The sequence below is a fragment of the Bos javanicus genome, chromosome 15 (assembly GCF_032452875.1).
Source record: "Bos javanicus breed banteng chromosome 15, ARS-OSU_banteng_1.0, whole genome shotgun sequence".
Taxonomy (NCBI): Eukaryota; Metazoa; Chordata; class Mammalia; order Artiodactyla; family Bovidae; genus Bos; species Bos javanicus.
Genome location: NC_083882.1, coordinates 83,216,465 through 83,230,844, shown reverse-complemented (window position 1 = coordinate 83,230,844; position 14,380 = coordinate 83,216,465). Strand labels below are relative to the sequence as shown.

At 41.2% G+C, this 14,380-nt stretch overlaps 1 protein-coding gene across 1 annotated transcript; it reads right to left on the bottom strand.

Annotated features, from left to right (window-relative positions):
* Positions 1-7,400: 7,400 nt before the first annotated feature.
* LOC133261544 (olfactory receptor 4D11-like) lies at positions 7,401-8,437 on the bottom strand. Its single transcript, XM_061440011.1, has one exon. It carries the CDS (start codon positions 8,370-8,372, stop codon positions 7,434-7,436), a length of 939 nt encoding a protein of 312 aa, XP_061295995.1. The 5' UTR covers positions 8,373-8,437; the 3' UTR covers positions 7,401-7,433.
* Positions 8,438-14,380: the final 5,943 nt, after the last annotated feature.

Here is a 14,380-nt window from a genome sequence, read left to right as displayed (position 1 = left end):
ATGAAAGCTGCTTGCGAGTGGGAAGTCTGGTGGGAATGAAGAAATGTAAAGAGGTAGACGTGGAAAGACACAGGAAAGAAAATCATGGCTATACCTTTTCTTTCTTTGTAAATGCAAGAAAAGATATGTAGATGTGCATCATTGTCCAATTCTTTCCATGTCTTTGAGGGTTGTAACTATTTTATTTTTCTCTGTCGTTTTAAATTTAGCATAAGAAAAATCTCTCCTTTGTGCAGCTCAAAAGGTGCCAGAAAGCAAAAGGCGCTTTTTCCCAATTCCAAACGGAACTTGCTTTCATGTCTCTCATCTTGCAATGTCTTCTTTGTTAACATTTCTTGTCTGTGCTGTTCTGCCTCTGGGATCTTGTGTACTTATTATTTGTAGTTACAATATATTTATAAATGTTAACAATTAAATCTAGATTTCAGTTTTTCTCCCTCTTACGCCCAAACACCCAGACATCACAGATGTACATACCCGGGCAGAGTTGTGTGTGAGTGCTAAGTTGCTTCAGTCGTGTCGACTCTGCGAACCTCTGGACTGTAGCCTGCCAGGCTCCTCTGTCTGTGAGATTCTCCAGGCAAGAATACTGGAGTGGGTTGTCACACTCTCCTCCAGGGGATCTTCCTGACTCAGGAATCAAACCCGCATGCATTATGTCTCCTGCATTGGCAGGCGGGCTCCTTACCACTAGCGTCTCTTGGGAAACCCAGATAGAGTTATACATCTTACCTAAAATCTCCAGTCTCCTTTCCAGGTCTCTGACATCCTAAATAACGTTCACACGGATCACTAAGCTTCAGAAAACTGTGTTAAAAACCTCTCTGAAAGCCAGTGACTTCAGTGGCCTCCATTTTTATGAGGAAAAGGGCAGACACAGGGAGCCACATTTTCTTGACTTTTCCATGCTGAGACTCTGCCACACCACGTTTACCAATGCCTTAATCCCCAAGCCAGTGTGAGAATTATCACAGGGAAAGCAGATGGATGTGGCTCTGGAAATATTCTGCTGATGGAGAGGTGGTTTCAGTGGGAGTAATTAAAAGGCTACTCAGGCACATACACTTTGTTATTAAACTGTGTATTGTGTACTGGAGTATAGCCGACTGACACTGTGGTGGTAGTTTCGGGGAGACAGCAAAGGGACTCAGATGTAGGTACACATGCATCCATTCTGCCCCGCACGCCCCGCCCATCCAGGCTGCCACGCAACACTGAGCAGAGTTCATGTGCAGCGGGTCTTTGTTCGTTATTCATTTTAAACGTAGCAGTGCGTACATGTTCATCCCAAACTCCCGAACTCTCCTCCCACGCTTCCCCCTCTGGCAACCAGAAGGTGGTCTCTAAGTCTATGAGTCTATTTCTGTTTTGTAATTAAGTTTATTTGTATCAAGCCTTTTTAGATTCTGCATATAAGGGATTTCATGATGTTTCTGCTTCTCTGTCTGACTTGACTCAGTATGACAATCTCTGGGTTCATCCATGTTGCTGCAGATGGCATTATTGCATTCTTTCTGGTGACTGAATATGTATGTATGTACCAAATCTTCTAAGGATAATGTCCATCTGTCAACGGATATTTAGGTTGCCTCCGTGTCTTGGTGATTGTAAACAGTGCTGCAGTGAACACTGGGGTGCATGCATCCTTTTGGACCGTGTTTTCCTCCAGATATACGCCTCCTGGTGGGATTGTTGGGTCATATGGTAGCTCTATCTTTAGTTTTCTAAGGAACCTCCGTATTGTTCCCCACAGTGGCTGTACCAATTCACATTCCCACCAGTAGTGTAGGAGGGGTCCCTTCTTTCCAACATTTCCTATTTGTGGATTTTTTGATGATAGCAATTTTGACTGGTATGAGGTGATATCTCATTGTAGCTTTAATTTGCATTTCTCTAATAATTAGAATGCTGAACATCTTTTCATGCAGGCACATACACTTTGAAACACATATTTGTTTGGGGTCTAACATTTTCAGCAGTGGTAAAGGTTTTCTCCTTGACCGAATACTGCAAGCCTCCCCTGAATGTTTCAACAAACGCTCCACATTTGGACCACCATGTTTGTCTCTGCATTGTCCATTTTAACAAAAATCCTGCTAACTTACTTTAGCCATAATTCCCCACCCTCCTGATCTGATCACCTTCCTTGTCTAATCAGCTTTCTCATCCTCCACTACCTCCTATGTGATGTCTGATCAGCCTGGCTGCCTTCAGCAAGAATCCCGTTAGGGCAGGTTAGCCAGGATGCCTCCTTACACTAATGGTTTCCTTTGTAATTTTCTTGTTGGGAAATAAATGTTTGTCTTCAAGGATTGTGAATTTCCTCAGGCAGTTTCACAGTAGCGGGGAGATTCCTGAAGACACAGGTGTTGGCAGGAGCCCTTGGATCGGAAGGGTCATGTAGGTGAGAGTGAAGGAGGGCTCGGCAGGGTGATGACTAAGGCAGATGATGGAGTTCTCGTAAGGTCTACACTGGCTCCATCAGCAAATCCTACTTGCTTGACCTTCAGAGTTTTCAAGTCTTGCTGCCTCCACCATGACTACCCAAAGTCATGTCTTCATTATTTCTGCTGTGGTCACTTCCTAACTGGGCTCCACGTTTTTGTCCTCAACCCTCTTTAGTCTGTTCGGAAACAGTAGCACCTACAATTCCATTAAAACTTGCATAATTAGTCCATTTTTCAAAGTCCTCCAAGTGCAGCTCATCTTACATATTGTGACAGCCAAAATCCCTACAATGGTTTAAAAAGTCCTAGTGAGCTGATCTTATGACCTGGTTTCCTCTCTGACCCCTCTCCTTGCTTCCTCTTATCGAACTACAAAGTCTTTCTCGCTGTTTCTTGGATACTCTGGGCACATCTCCCACCCCAAACTTAGGGCTTTTGCACGTCTGATGTGTGGGCTGATAGTTATATCACAACATGAACATTTTTCTAATTTCAAAAATTTTAAGACCTATAATTTACCTTCAGAAAAGGAGAGAAACAAAAACCCTCCCATCATCTGTAAGCAGTAAACAAATGAAATATGGATATATGGAAAAATAAGTGGAAATATGTTTTCCACTTCATCCCAACTCTTTTAAGTATTTGTGCATCTTCTGAAGCAGCTTCAAAGGTTTCTGTTTTAGGAAGTCAGGTTGTCAGGACATAAAAAATGAGTCAGTTGTTTTCTTAACCTATTATCCAACGATCTGAGCAGCAAAAAAATGACTGTGAGGCAGTATTCATTAATTGACTTTTTAGTTTTAAAATTTAATTTGTTTATTTTTGGCTGCCCTGGGTCTTCCTGCTTTACTTGGGCTTTCTCTAGGTGCGTAGTGGGAGGGCTACCCTTTGCTGCGGTGTGCGGGCTTCTTATCATGGCAGCTTCTCTTGTCGTGGCTTCCAGGCTCTAGAGTCCAAAGGGACTCTCTAGAGTCTTCTCCAGCACCACAGTTCAAAAGCATCAATTTTTCGGCACTCAGCTTTCTTTATAGTCCAACTCTCACATCTATACATGACCACTGGAAAAATCATAGCCTTGATTAGACGGATCTCTGCTGACAAAGTAATGTCTCTGTTTTTTAAATATGCTGTCTAGTTTGGTCATGACTTTCCTTAAAAGGAGTAAGCGTCTTTTAATTTCATGGCTGCAATCACCATCTGCAGAGATTTTGGAGCCCAGAAAAATAGTCAGCCACTGTTTCCCCATCTATTTGCCATGAAGTGATGGGACTGGATGCCATGATCTTCGTTTTCTGAATGTTGAACTTTAAGCCAACTTTTTCACTCTCCTCTTTCACCTTCATCAAGAGGCTGTTTAGTTCTTCTTCACTTTCTGCCTTAAGGGAGGTGTCATATGCATATCTGAGGTTATTGATATTTCTCCCGGCAATCTTGATTCCAGCCTGTGCTTCCTCCAGCCCAGCATTTCATGATGTACTCTGCATATAAGTTAAATAAGCAGGGTGCCAATATACAGCCCTGACGTACTCCTTTTCCTATTTGGAACCAGTCTGTTGTTCCATGTCCAGTTCTAACTGTTGCTTCCTGACTTGCATATAGGTTTCTCAAGGGGCAGGTCAGGTGGTCTGGTATTCCCATCTCTTTCAGAATTTTCCACAGTTTATTGTGATCCACATAGTCAAAAGCTTTGGCATAGTCAATAAATCAGAAGTAGATGTTTTTCTGGAACTCTCTTGCTTTTTCGATGATCCAGTGGATATTGGCAATTTGATCTCTGGTTCCTCTGCCTTTTCTAAAACCAGCTTGAACATCTGGAAGTTCACGGTTCACGTATTGCTGAAGCCTGGCTTGGAGAATTTCGAGCATTACTTTACTAGCGTGTGAGATGAGTGCAATTGTGTGGTAGTTTGAGCATTCTTTGGCACTGCCTTTCTTTGGGATTGGAATGAAAACTGACCTTTTCCAGTCCTGTGGCCACTGCCGAGTTTTCCAAATTTGCTGACATATTGAGTGCAGCACTTTCACAGCATCATCTTTCAGGATTTGAAATAGCTCAACTGGAATTCCATCACCTCCACTAGCTTTGTTCATAGTGATGCTTCCTAAGGACCATTTGACTTCACATTCCAGGATGTCTGGCTCTAGGTCAGTGATCACACTATCATGATTATCTGGGTAGTGAAGATCTTTTTTGTACAGTTCTATTCTTAATACCTTCTGCTTCTGTTAGGTCCCTACCATTTTTGTCCTTTATTGAGCCCATCTTTGCATGAAATGTTCCCTTGGTATCTCTAATTTTCTTGAAGAGATCTCTAGTCTTTCCCATTCTGTTGTTTTCCTCTATTTCTTTGCATTGATCGCTGAAGAAGACTTTCTTATCTCTCCTTGCTATTCTTTGGAACTCTGCATTCAAATGGGTATATCTTTCCTTGCCTCCTTTGCTTTTCGCTTCCCTTCTTTTCACAGCTATTTGTAAGGCCTCCTTAGACAGCCATTTTGCTTTTTTGCATTTCTTTTTCTTGGGGATGGTCTTGATTCCTGTCTCCTGTATAATGTCACAAACTTCCGTCCATAGTTCATCAGGCACTCTGTCTATCAGATCTAGTCCCTTAAGTCTATTTCTCACTCCCACTGTATAATAAGAGATTTGATTTAGGTCATACCTGAATGGTCTAGTGGTTTTCTCCACTTTACTCAATTTCAGTCTAAATTTGTCAATAAGGAGTTCATGGTCTGAGCCACAGTCAGCTCCTGGTCTTGTTTTTGCTGACTGTATAGAGCTTCTCCATCTTTGACTGCAAAGAATATAATCAATCTGATTTCGGTATCGACCATCTGGTGATGTCCATGTGTAGAGTCTTCTCTTGTGTTGTTGAAAGAGGATATTTTCTATGGCCAGTGTGTTCTCTTGGCAGAACTCTATTAGCCTTTGCCCTGCTTCATTCGGTAATCCAAGGCCAAATTTGCCTGTTACTCCAGGTGTTTCTTGACTTCCTACTTTTACATTCCATTCCCTATAATGAAAAAGACATCTTTTGGGGGTGTTAGTTCTAAAAGGTCTTGTAGGTCTTCATAGAACCGTTCAACTTCAGCTTCTTTAGCTTTACTGGTTGGGGCACAGGCTTGGATTACCGTGATATTGAGTGGTTTGCCTTGGAAACGAACAGAGATCATTCTGTCATTTTTGGGATTGCATCCAAGTATTGCATTTTGGACACTTTTGTTGACTATGATAGCTACTCCATTTCTTGTAAGGGATTCCTGCCCACAGTAGTAGATATAATGGTCATTGAGTCAAATTCACCGATTCCAGTCCATCTTAGTTTGCTGATTCCTATAATGTTGGTGTTCACTCTTGCCATCTCCTGTTTGACCACTTCCAATTTGCCTTGATTCATGGACCTGACATTCCAGGTTCCTATGCAATATTGCTCTTTACAGCATCGGACCTTGCTTCTATCACCAGTCACATCCACAGCTGGGTGTTGTTTTTGCTTTGGCTCCATCCCTTCATTCTTTCTGGAGTTATTTCTCCACTGATCTCCAGTAGCATATTGGGCACCTACTGACCTGGGGAGTTCTTCTTTCAGTATCCTATCATTTTGCCTTTTCATACTGTTCATGGGGTTCTCAAGGCAAGAATACCAAAGTGGTTTGCCATTCCCTTCTCCAGTGGACCACATTCTGTCGGACTCCCCACCATGACCTGTCCGTCTTGGGTGGCCCCACAGGCATGGCTTAGTTTCATTGAGTTAGACAAGGATGTGGTCCATGTAATCAGATTTGCTAGTTGTCTGTGATTGTAGTGTCCGTCTGTCTGCCCTCTGATGCCCCCTCTCAGCACCTACTGTCTTACTTGGATTTCTCTTATCTTGGACGTGGGGTATCTCTTCATGGCTGCTCCAGCAAAGTGCAGCCGCTGCTCCTTACCTCGCACGTGGGGTAGCTCCTCTCGGCCATGCTTCCTTTGTGGCTCAGACAGAACTCCTCGGTGACATCCATATTCAAGCTTTGCTAACTTCAGGGCACCTTCTTTCAACCACTAAAGTGTGGGCTTTGGAAAGGAAGACCTTCAGCAAATAGTTACTTAATTTATTCATAGTCTAAAGTCAGAGGAGGAACTTCTTTTGGATATATTTACTTCCTCAAGATGTGAAAACCTGATAGAATGCAAATGTACAAACTGCGTTATTTTCTAATGTATCTCATCTCCCTTCCTGTGAACAGTGTAGGAATGCAGAGAGAATGTCTGTGTATATATTTTGCTTTTTTTTTTAATCGAAAAATTTGTTTAGATAAGTGTAGATTCCCATGTAGTTGTAAGAGATAGCAAGAGAGACCCCACTGTAACTCATTTTGCTGCAGTGACCATTTCACAATATTCATGTATATCCACACATCAAGTTGTACATCTTAAATATATGCTATTTGCATTTGTCAATTGCAACTCAATAGAGCTGAAAAAACCCCATAGCTATCCAATGTGATAAAATTATCTGAGTGAATTGGATTCCATTTTCTTTATTTCTTCCAAGGCTGTAGGTGACATTCATTTCTCTAGCTATCTACTCAATGTCTCTACTTCTTTTGTAATATAAAATCCATTTTAAAATTATTATTGCATGCTGTTCAGAACATTTGTAAGTCATATGTTTCTTAGTGGGGCTTTCCTGGTGGCTCAGAGGTAAAGAATCTGCCTGCCAATGAAGGAGATGCAGGTTCGATCCTTGGGTTGAGAAGATTATCTGGAGACAGAAATGGAAACCCACTCCAGTATTCTTGCCGGGAGAATCCCATGAATGGAGGAGCCTGGCGGCCTATAGTCCATAGGGTCCTAAAGTGTAGGACATGACTTAGTGACTAAACAACAATAACAGCAAGAACAATGCATCTTAGTAGACTTTAAAAATCAATCAGAAATCCTTTAATAAATATAGATTATTGATGGCACAAAGACTTTCAAAGGTGGTGACATGGAGTGAGCTGTCAGTCTATGCAGTCAGAAGGCCCGAGTCTTCCCCTCAGCCTCCGCATGGCTGCCTTCATCTCCTGGTTCCTCAGGGTGTAGATCAGGGGGTTCAGCAGAGGGGAGATGACAGTGAAGGTCACAGAGATGGCCTTATCGGTGGGGAGGACAGTGAAGGGCCGGGCGTAGACGTAGATGCAGGGCACGAAGTGCAGGGTGACCACCGTGATGTGGGCGGTGCAGGTGGAGATGGCTTTCCCCCTGCCCTCCCCAGCCTGAGACCTTATTAGTAATAATATGACCATATATGATACAAGGAGGAAGACGAACCACAGGGTGGTGAGCAGTCCGCTGTTGGAAATCATCAGGAGCTCAATGACAGCAGTGTCCGTGCAGGCGAGTGTGAGAACCTGGGGGCCATCGCAGTAGAAAGTGTCCAGGACATTGGGTCCACAGAAGGGGAGGGGGAGTAACAGGGAGATCTGCACGATGGAGTGGACAAAGCCCCCTGCCCAGGAGGCCACGATGAGGGCAGTGCACCGCCCCCGACTCATGATGGTCACGTAGTGCAAGGGCTTAGTGATGGCCACGTAGCGGTCAAAGGCCATCAGCGACAAAGAAAATACATCCACCCCTCCAATAAGATGGAAGAAAAACATCTGGGTGAAGCAGCCGTTGAAGGAGATGGCTTTTCTCTGGACCAGAAGGTCCGCCAGGACCTTGGGGGCTGTGATGGAAGAAAAGCAGATGTCGGCAACAGACAAATTCCGGAGCAAAAAGTACATGGGGGTGTGAAGGCGAGAGTCCCAGGTCACCGTGACCATGATGAGGAGGTTTCCCAGCAGAGTGGTGACGTACACCAAAAGGAGGAAGAGAAATAAGACCAAGCTCAGTTCTTGATTCTGGGTCAGGCCGAGGAAAATAAATTCTTTCACCCTGGTGCCGTTTCCCAGCTCCATGGACTCATCCTCTTTCTGTCTGTTTTGTTTGAAGCTACTTCATATGAAAGTGCTCAGCTATTTATCTTGTTTTCTTCTTAAACACTGTGAATGCAATTCAGAACTTTCCCCATGTGGCCGTAGTGTTTACAATTGGTTGAGTTGTCCAAATTTTTCAGATTGCACTCAGTTTAGTGATCCATTCAAATCATCATATGTGAAGCCATTCAACAATTCATTTCCTGTAAACCTGTTTTTGGAAGGAATAAACATTTGTGTTAAGTAGTGACCTTTACTTCATGGGAAGTAGATGGGGAAACAGTGGAAACAGCGGCAGACTTTATTTTTGGGGGGCTCCAAAATCATTGCAGATGGTGACTGCAGCCATGAAATTAAAAGACTCTTACTCCTTGGAAGGAAAGTTATGACAAACCTAGATAGAATATTAAAAAGCAGAGACATTACTTTGCCAACAAAGGCCTGTCTAGTCAAGGCTATGGTTTTTCCAGTAGTCATGTATGGATGTGAGAGTTGGACTGTGAAGAAAGCTGAGCGCCGAAGAATTGATGCTTTTGAACTGTGTTGTTGGAGAAGACTCTTGAGAGTCCCTTGGACTGCAAGGAGATCCAACCAGTCCATTCTAAAGGAGATCAGTCCTGGGTATTCTTTGGAAGGAATGATGCTAAAGCTGAAACTTCAGTACTTTGGCCACCTCATATGAAGAATTGACTCATTGGAAAAGACTCTGATGCTAGGAGGGATTGGGGGCAGGAGGAGAAGGGAACGACAGAGGATGAGATGGCTGGATGGCATCACTGACTCGATGGACGTGAGTTTGAGTGAACTCCAGGAGTTCGTGATGGACAGGGAGGCCTGGCGTGCTGCAATTCATGGGGTTGCAAAGAGTTGGACACGACTGAGCGACTGAACGAACTGAGTGACCTTTACACAATCTATTTTATTTAATTAATTTATTTTATTTTTAAAATGTTATTTTTAATTTCACACACATTTCTTGATATCAGAAGCTGTCTAAAGTATTTTCCTGTATTCAAACCGTATCTTTGTATTCAGATATAAGTAAGACATGGCTCCAGCCATTGGGGACTTAAGAATCTACAAGTTTAATATTCATAGTAGCAAAATATTCTGCTGACTTCTTGTTTAAAAAAGATGTCATCTGTTTCTCATTGGGCTTCCCTGGTAGCTCAGCTGGTAAAGAGTCTGCCTGCAATGCAGGAGATAGCAGTTCCAGTCCTAGGTCAGGAAGATCCGCTGGAGAAGGGATAGGCTACCCACTCCAGTATTCTTGGGCTTCCCTGGTGGCTCAGATGGTAAAGAATCCTCCTGCAATGCAGGAGACCCGGGTTTGATCCCTGGGTTGGGAAGATCCCCTGGAGAAGGGAAAGGCTACCCACTCCAGTATTCTGGCCTGGAGAATTCCATGGATGTTTAGCCCATGGGGTCACAAAGAGTCGGACATGACTGAGCCACCTTCACTTTATAGTAGCAAGTTTCAATTTCATATTAGGAAATATTCTGCTGACTTCTTGCTTAAAAAAAGCTGTCATCTGGTTCTCATTACAATGTTGCTGTCCATGAGTCAGTTTCCTTGCTCTTGGCTTTTACGGAGGGACTTCTTAAATCTGCGGCTGCTATTTTGTGTAGATAACTTGTCATTGCAATTACTTTATACTAATGAGATAACTTACTTCATAATTCTTTAAAACATTTAAAATTTGCTATTGGAAAACAGCTTGAAACTGTGAAAATCCAAATCTCAAATGGTATCATAATTTTTTTATTTTGGTAAAAACGGAAATGTAAGAGCTCCCTTCTTAACAAGAGTTTCAAGTGCACAGCGCAGTACTGCTGGCCGTGGCCGCGGTCGTGCACAGCAAACTCTAGAACATATTCATCTTGTGTAACTGACGTGTTCTTGCTCTAATCTGGGGGAGATGGTAGAGACACTGGCCTAGTTGTGAGTGGTGGTCCAGACTGTATCAGGCATGCTCTCCTCTGCCTCTTTTCTTCTGTGGATGAAAGATAAAAGGGTGGAGTGTTCGTATAGCAGGCAGGGATACTCGTATCATCAGCATTTTTACATAAGCTGTTACTGATAATCTTTAGGAAATTTTATAATTATCATTTGTTCCTCGTTAGCTAGTGACCATTTGTTGCAATCTTCAAATGCATACAGATAAAACTAACACCACCTTGTAAAGCAAGTATATTCCAGCTTAAAAATTACAGGTATACAAAAACCCCAATGTATATAGATACATTGCACCACATTGTCAAAGTGTCTACAGGTTAACAAAATTGATGGTACGTGTAAATTGATGAACATACATAAATTCAGCATGATACAAAGTGAAATGTGTTATGAGGAGAGAAGTAGTAGATTTGGGGGGGGATAAGAGATATGATAGGAGATGCCATGATTTTCGGTAGTAACAAAACTACTATTTTTAAGATTTTACTATATGTGAAGAGTTACCAAAAGTTTATTTATCATCATCTTTTAGTAAGTATTAATATTATTCTTGGTTCTTACATGGAATATGTTATGAATCTATGTCTGGTTAAAAGGAATAAAAAGATGGAAATAGGATGGAGAGAAATACTATCCATTTTTTTTACCTTGAACTTGGGCAAACTCCAGGAGATGGTGAAGGACAGGGAGGCCTGGTGTGCTGCAGTCCATGGGGTTGCAAAGACTGGGCGACTGAACAACAATAAGAAAATATATGTGTGTGTGTGTGTGTGTGTGTGTGTATACATATAAGATGAATATATAACAATAATTTTGTATAACAAGAATGTGTGATAAAGTATGTCTGAAGATAAGCCACTTGGCGGAAAGGGCTCTGAAAATCACGCTGAATGGACCATATCTCTGCATTCCTCTTAACACAACATCTCTCTTCCCACTGGTTACCACCCACCTTTGTCTCTAGCACTGAGGAGACCATCTTGGCTCTGAAATATTTAATTTAACTGAGAAATATGAAAGTCAAAGTATTTATACAAAATCAAGATGGACACCTCAATTTCATTCTCGTGACCTTAACTTTAGCTAGAAGTTGAATGTCTTTACCTAATTCCTTTGATCCTGAAACTCCAAGTGTGAATTGTATGCCATTAGGTAACTGCAGAATAAGATACTGGTGACATTAATTCTTGAAAAATTTGTTTCTGATGGTAAAGCTCTTTGGAGGACTAAATATCTTAGTGTCTTTTCTCTCTTTTCAGGAGAGAAAGGGCAGATTCAAAGAATCACATCTTCAAGGCTCTTTCGTTGTGTCTAATGAACAAACCCATCAGCTCTGATCTCATATAAGAGCTGGAAAGGGAATATTATTGGACTAGCAAGGGAAAGTCAAATGTGTGATTGTGTTGTTGGTGATGAATTTTCAATGGGAGTTATTACAATGTCACCAGGACATGCACATGCACACACACACATGCACACCCACACACACACGAATTTTAATTAGTGTCCAAATTATTTAGAGGCAGTAGATGAAACTTATGCCTTAATACACCACTCAATCAGACCTTTGTTAAAACATGCCAAGTTCTGTGCCCGAGAGACTGCAAGCATTCCGTTTCTAGGACTTACAAAGCTCAGAGGACCATACACAAGTGAGTTTTAATTAGATTGCCAAAGAGCTGGAAGAAGACAACTGGACAAATCCCGTTTTTACAATTCCAGTTTCTAATTACACACAGGATGATTATAGCCCTGTATTGTTTCAATTTACACTTGTACAGAAAGAATAGCTGAGTGAGGCATGGAGAATGCCACTGATTATGTGATGATGTCAAAAGGTGACGAGGGTTTATGCTGAAAACGGAAGATTCTTAACAGAGAACTGACAAGATTGGTCTTTGGGGATATCTCTTGCAGCAGTAGAAATATGACTGAAGAAGAGCAATAGAAAACTATGTATTCATTATCAGGAGTATATAGATATTAATATTTGGACACATTAATTTCAGTTCAATTAAAAAAATCAAGCCTATAGAGTTGTAACATAGGGGAATTTTCATATTTGAATTTTTCCTGTTTTTGAGATTCATCCATGTTATTGCATGTACCGATTGTTCCTGTTTGTTGCTGAGTGGTATTAGATTATATGTGTATATATACACCACAGTTTGATTATCTAATTATGTTAAATGATGTTTGAGTTGTATCCAATTTTTGGCTCTTACGGGTAAATGTTGGCTATCAATATTTGTGCAAGTGTTTTTGTGTACCTAGTTTTTCATTTCTCTTGGGTAAGTACCTGGAGGTGTAAGGGCAGTTATACGCTAAGTACACGTTTACTCTTACTGGAAAGCGTGTTTATTGTATGTTCATTTGACCTTGCCGATAGCAGCGCTCCAGTGGGCCCAGGTTCTCCTCAACAATGTTTTTTTCTCTTTTTTTAATTTTTTGGTGTATAGTTGCTTTAAAACGTTGTGTTAGTTTTTGCTGTAGAGTGAATGGATGTGCCGTACAGGTACACATATCCCCTGCCTTTTGGACTTCCTCGCATGCATCCAGTAGACTTCCCTGTGCTACACAGGTCGTTCTCATTCATCTTCTGTTTTATGCAGAGTGTCAGTAGTGTATACGGCCAGTCTCAATATCCCAACTCCTGCTCCCCTTCCCTCCCTGATTGCCATACATTTGTGCTCAGAGCCTGTGTCTCTGTTTCTGCTTTGCAAGACAATGTTACTTTAACTATGTGGAGGTGTGTGTGTGTGGTGGTATCTCGTTACGGTGTTGATTTGCATTTCTGATGACTAGTGATGCTGAACATCTTTTCAAGTAATTACTGAGGATTCATATAATTCATTTGGTGGAGTGGTTTCATATTTACTGCTATTTAAATTGTTTTACTCTTTTATTATTTCTTTAGTACCTATTTTGAGTTTAGCGATTCTCTGTATTGAGAAAGATTCTGTCTTTGAGCAAACCCTATTCAGTCTGAGTTCTTTTCCAGTGATGCTTTGGCTTTTGAATTTTCATCTCTGCATTTTCTTAATATTAGCCAGGACTCTGCTAAGTCAGTTTAGCCAGACTCTTCCATCTTTCACATCTGATCACCTTTGCTATCTGAATGGGTTTCTCACTCTCTACCATCCACCCCCAAGTGACATCAAATCACCCAGGACTGCCTTCAGAGACAATTCTCTGAGGTCAAGTTAGCCAGTGTTGTTCCTGATGTTGCCTTTTAGTAATCTTCCATCTCCCGCCATTCCGCAGCTCCAACCCTGCTCCCTGGCTGTAATTTCCTGCTCTTCCACGCTGTATTCAGAGTTGAGCCCAATTTCTCTCCCCTATTGTAAAATTTCATCACTATGGTCCTTACAGACTATCATGACACCCTCTTGTTTAATAAAGGTTTTCTTAGTGTTCTATAACAAGTGCCATGAATAATTTTCTCTTTAACAATAAAGTTTGGATACAAGTCCTTTTTTAGAAATGTCTATTGGAAATAGTTTTGCCTACAACTCTCTTTTAATTTACTTAATGATGTACTTGGAAAATTATGAATTTAAAATTTTGAAGTCAATATTTGTTAAGATCTTTATGTCTTTTCTAAAAAATCCTTGCCTACCCCAAGATTGTAAACATTCTTGTCCAATATTTTCTTTCGGAAGTTTAATAGTTTGAGCTTTTATGTTTGTCTTTAATAGATTTCAAGTTAATTTTTTGTATAGTTGTGAGGTAAGGATGAAGGTTAATTTCTTCCCTATGTGGACGTCTGGTTTTTTCCACCACAGTTTGCTGAAAAATTTATTATTTACTCTCTTCCAGATTGATTTATCTTGGCACCTTTATTTAAATTCATTTGACTGTGTATATATCTACATATATACACATACATACATACATACATATGTGTGTGTATGTTTGTGTGCCCATTTATGGGCTCTCTATGTTTTTCCAATGATTTGTTTCTATCTTCATGCCCATTTTTTAAATGATATTGATGATTGAACTGTATAATAGTTCTTGAATTCAGGTAGAA

What these genes read in the sequence shown, in the direction of transcription:
- LOC133261544 (XM_061440011.1), bottom strand. Translation starts at nt 8,372, where the DNA reads ATGGAGCTGGGAAACGGCACCAGGGTGAAAGAATTTATTTTCCTCGGC.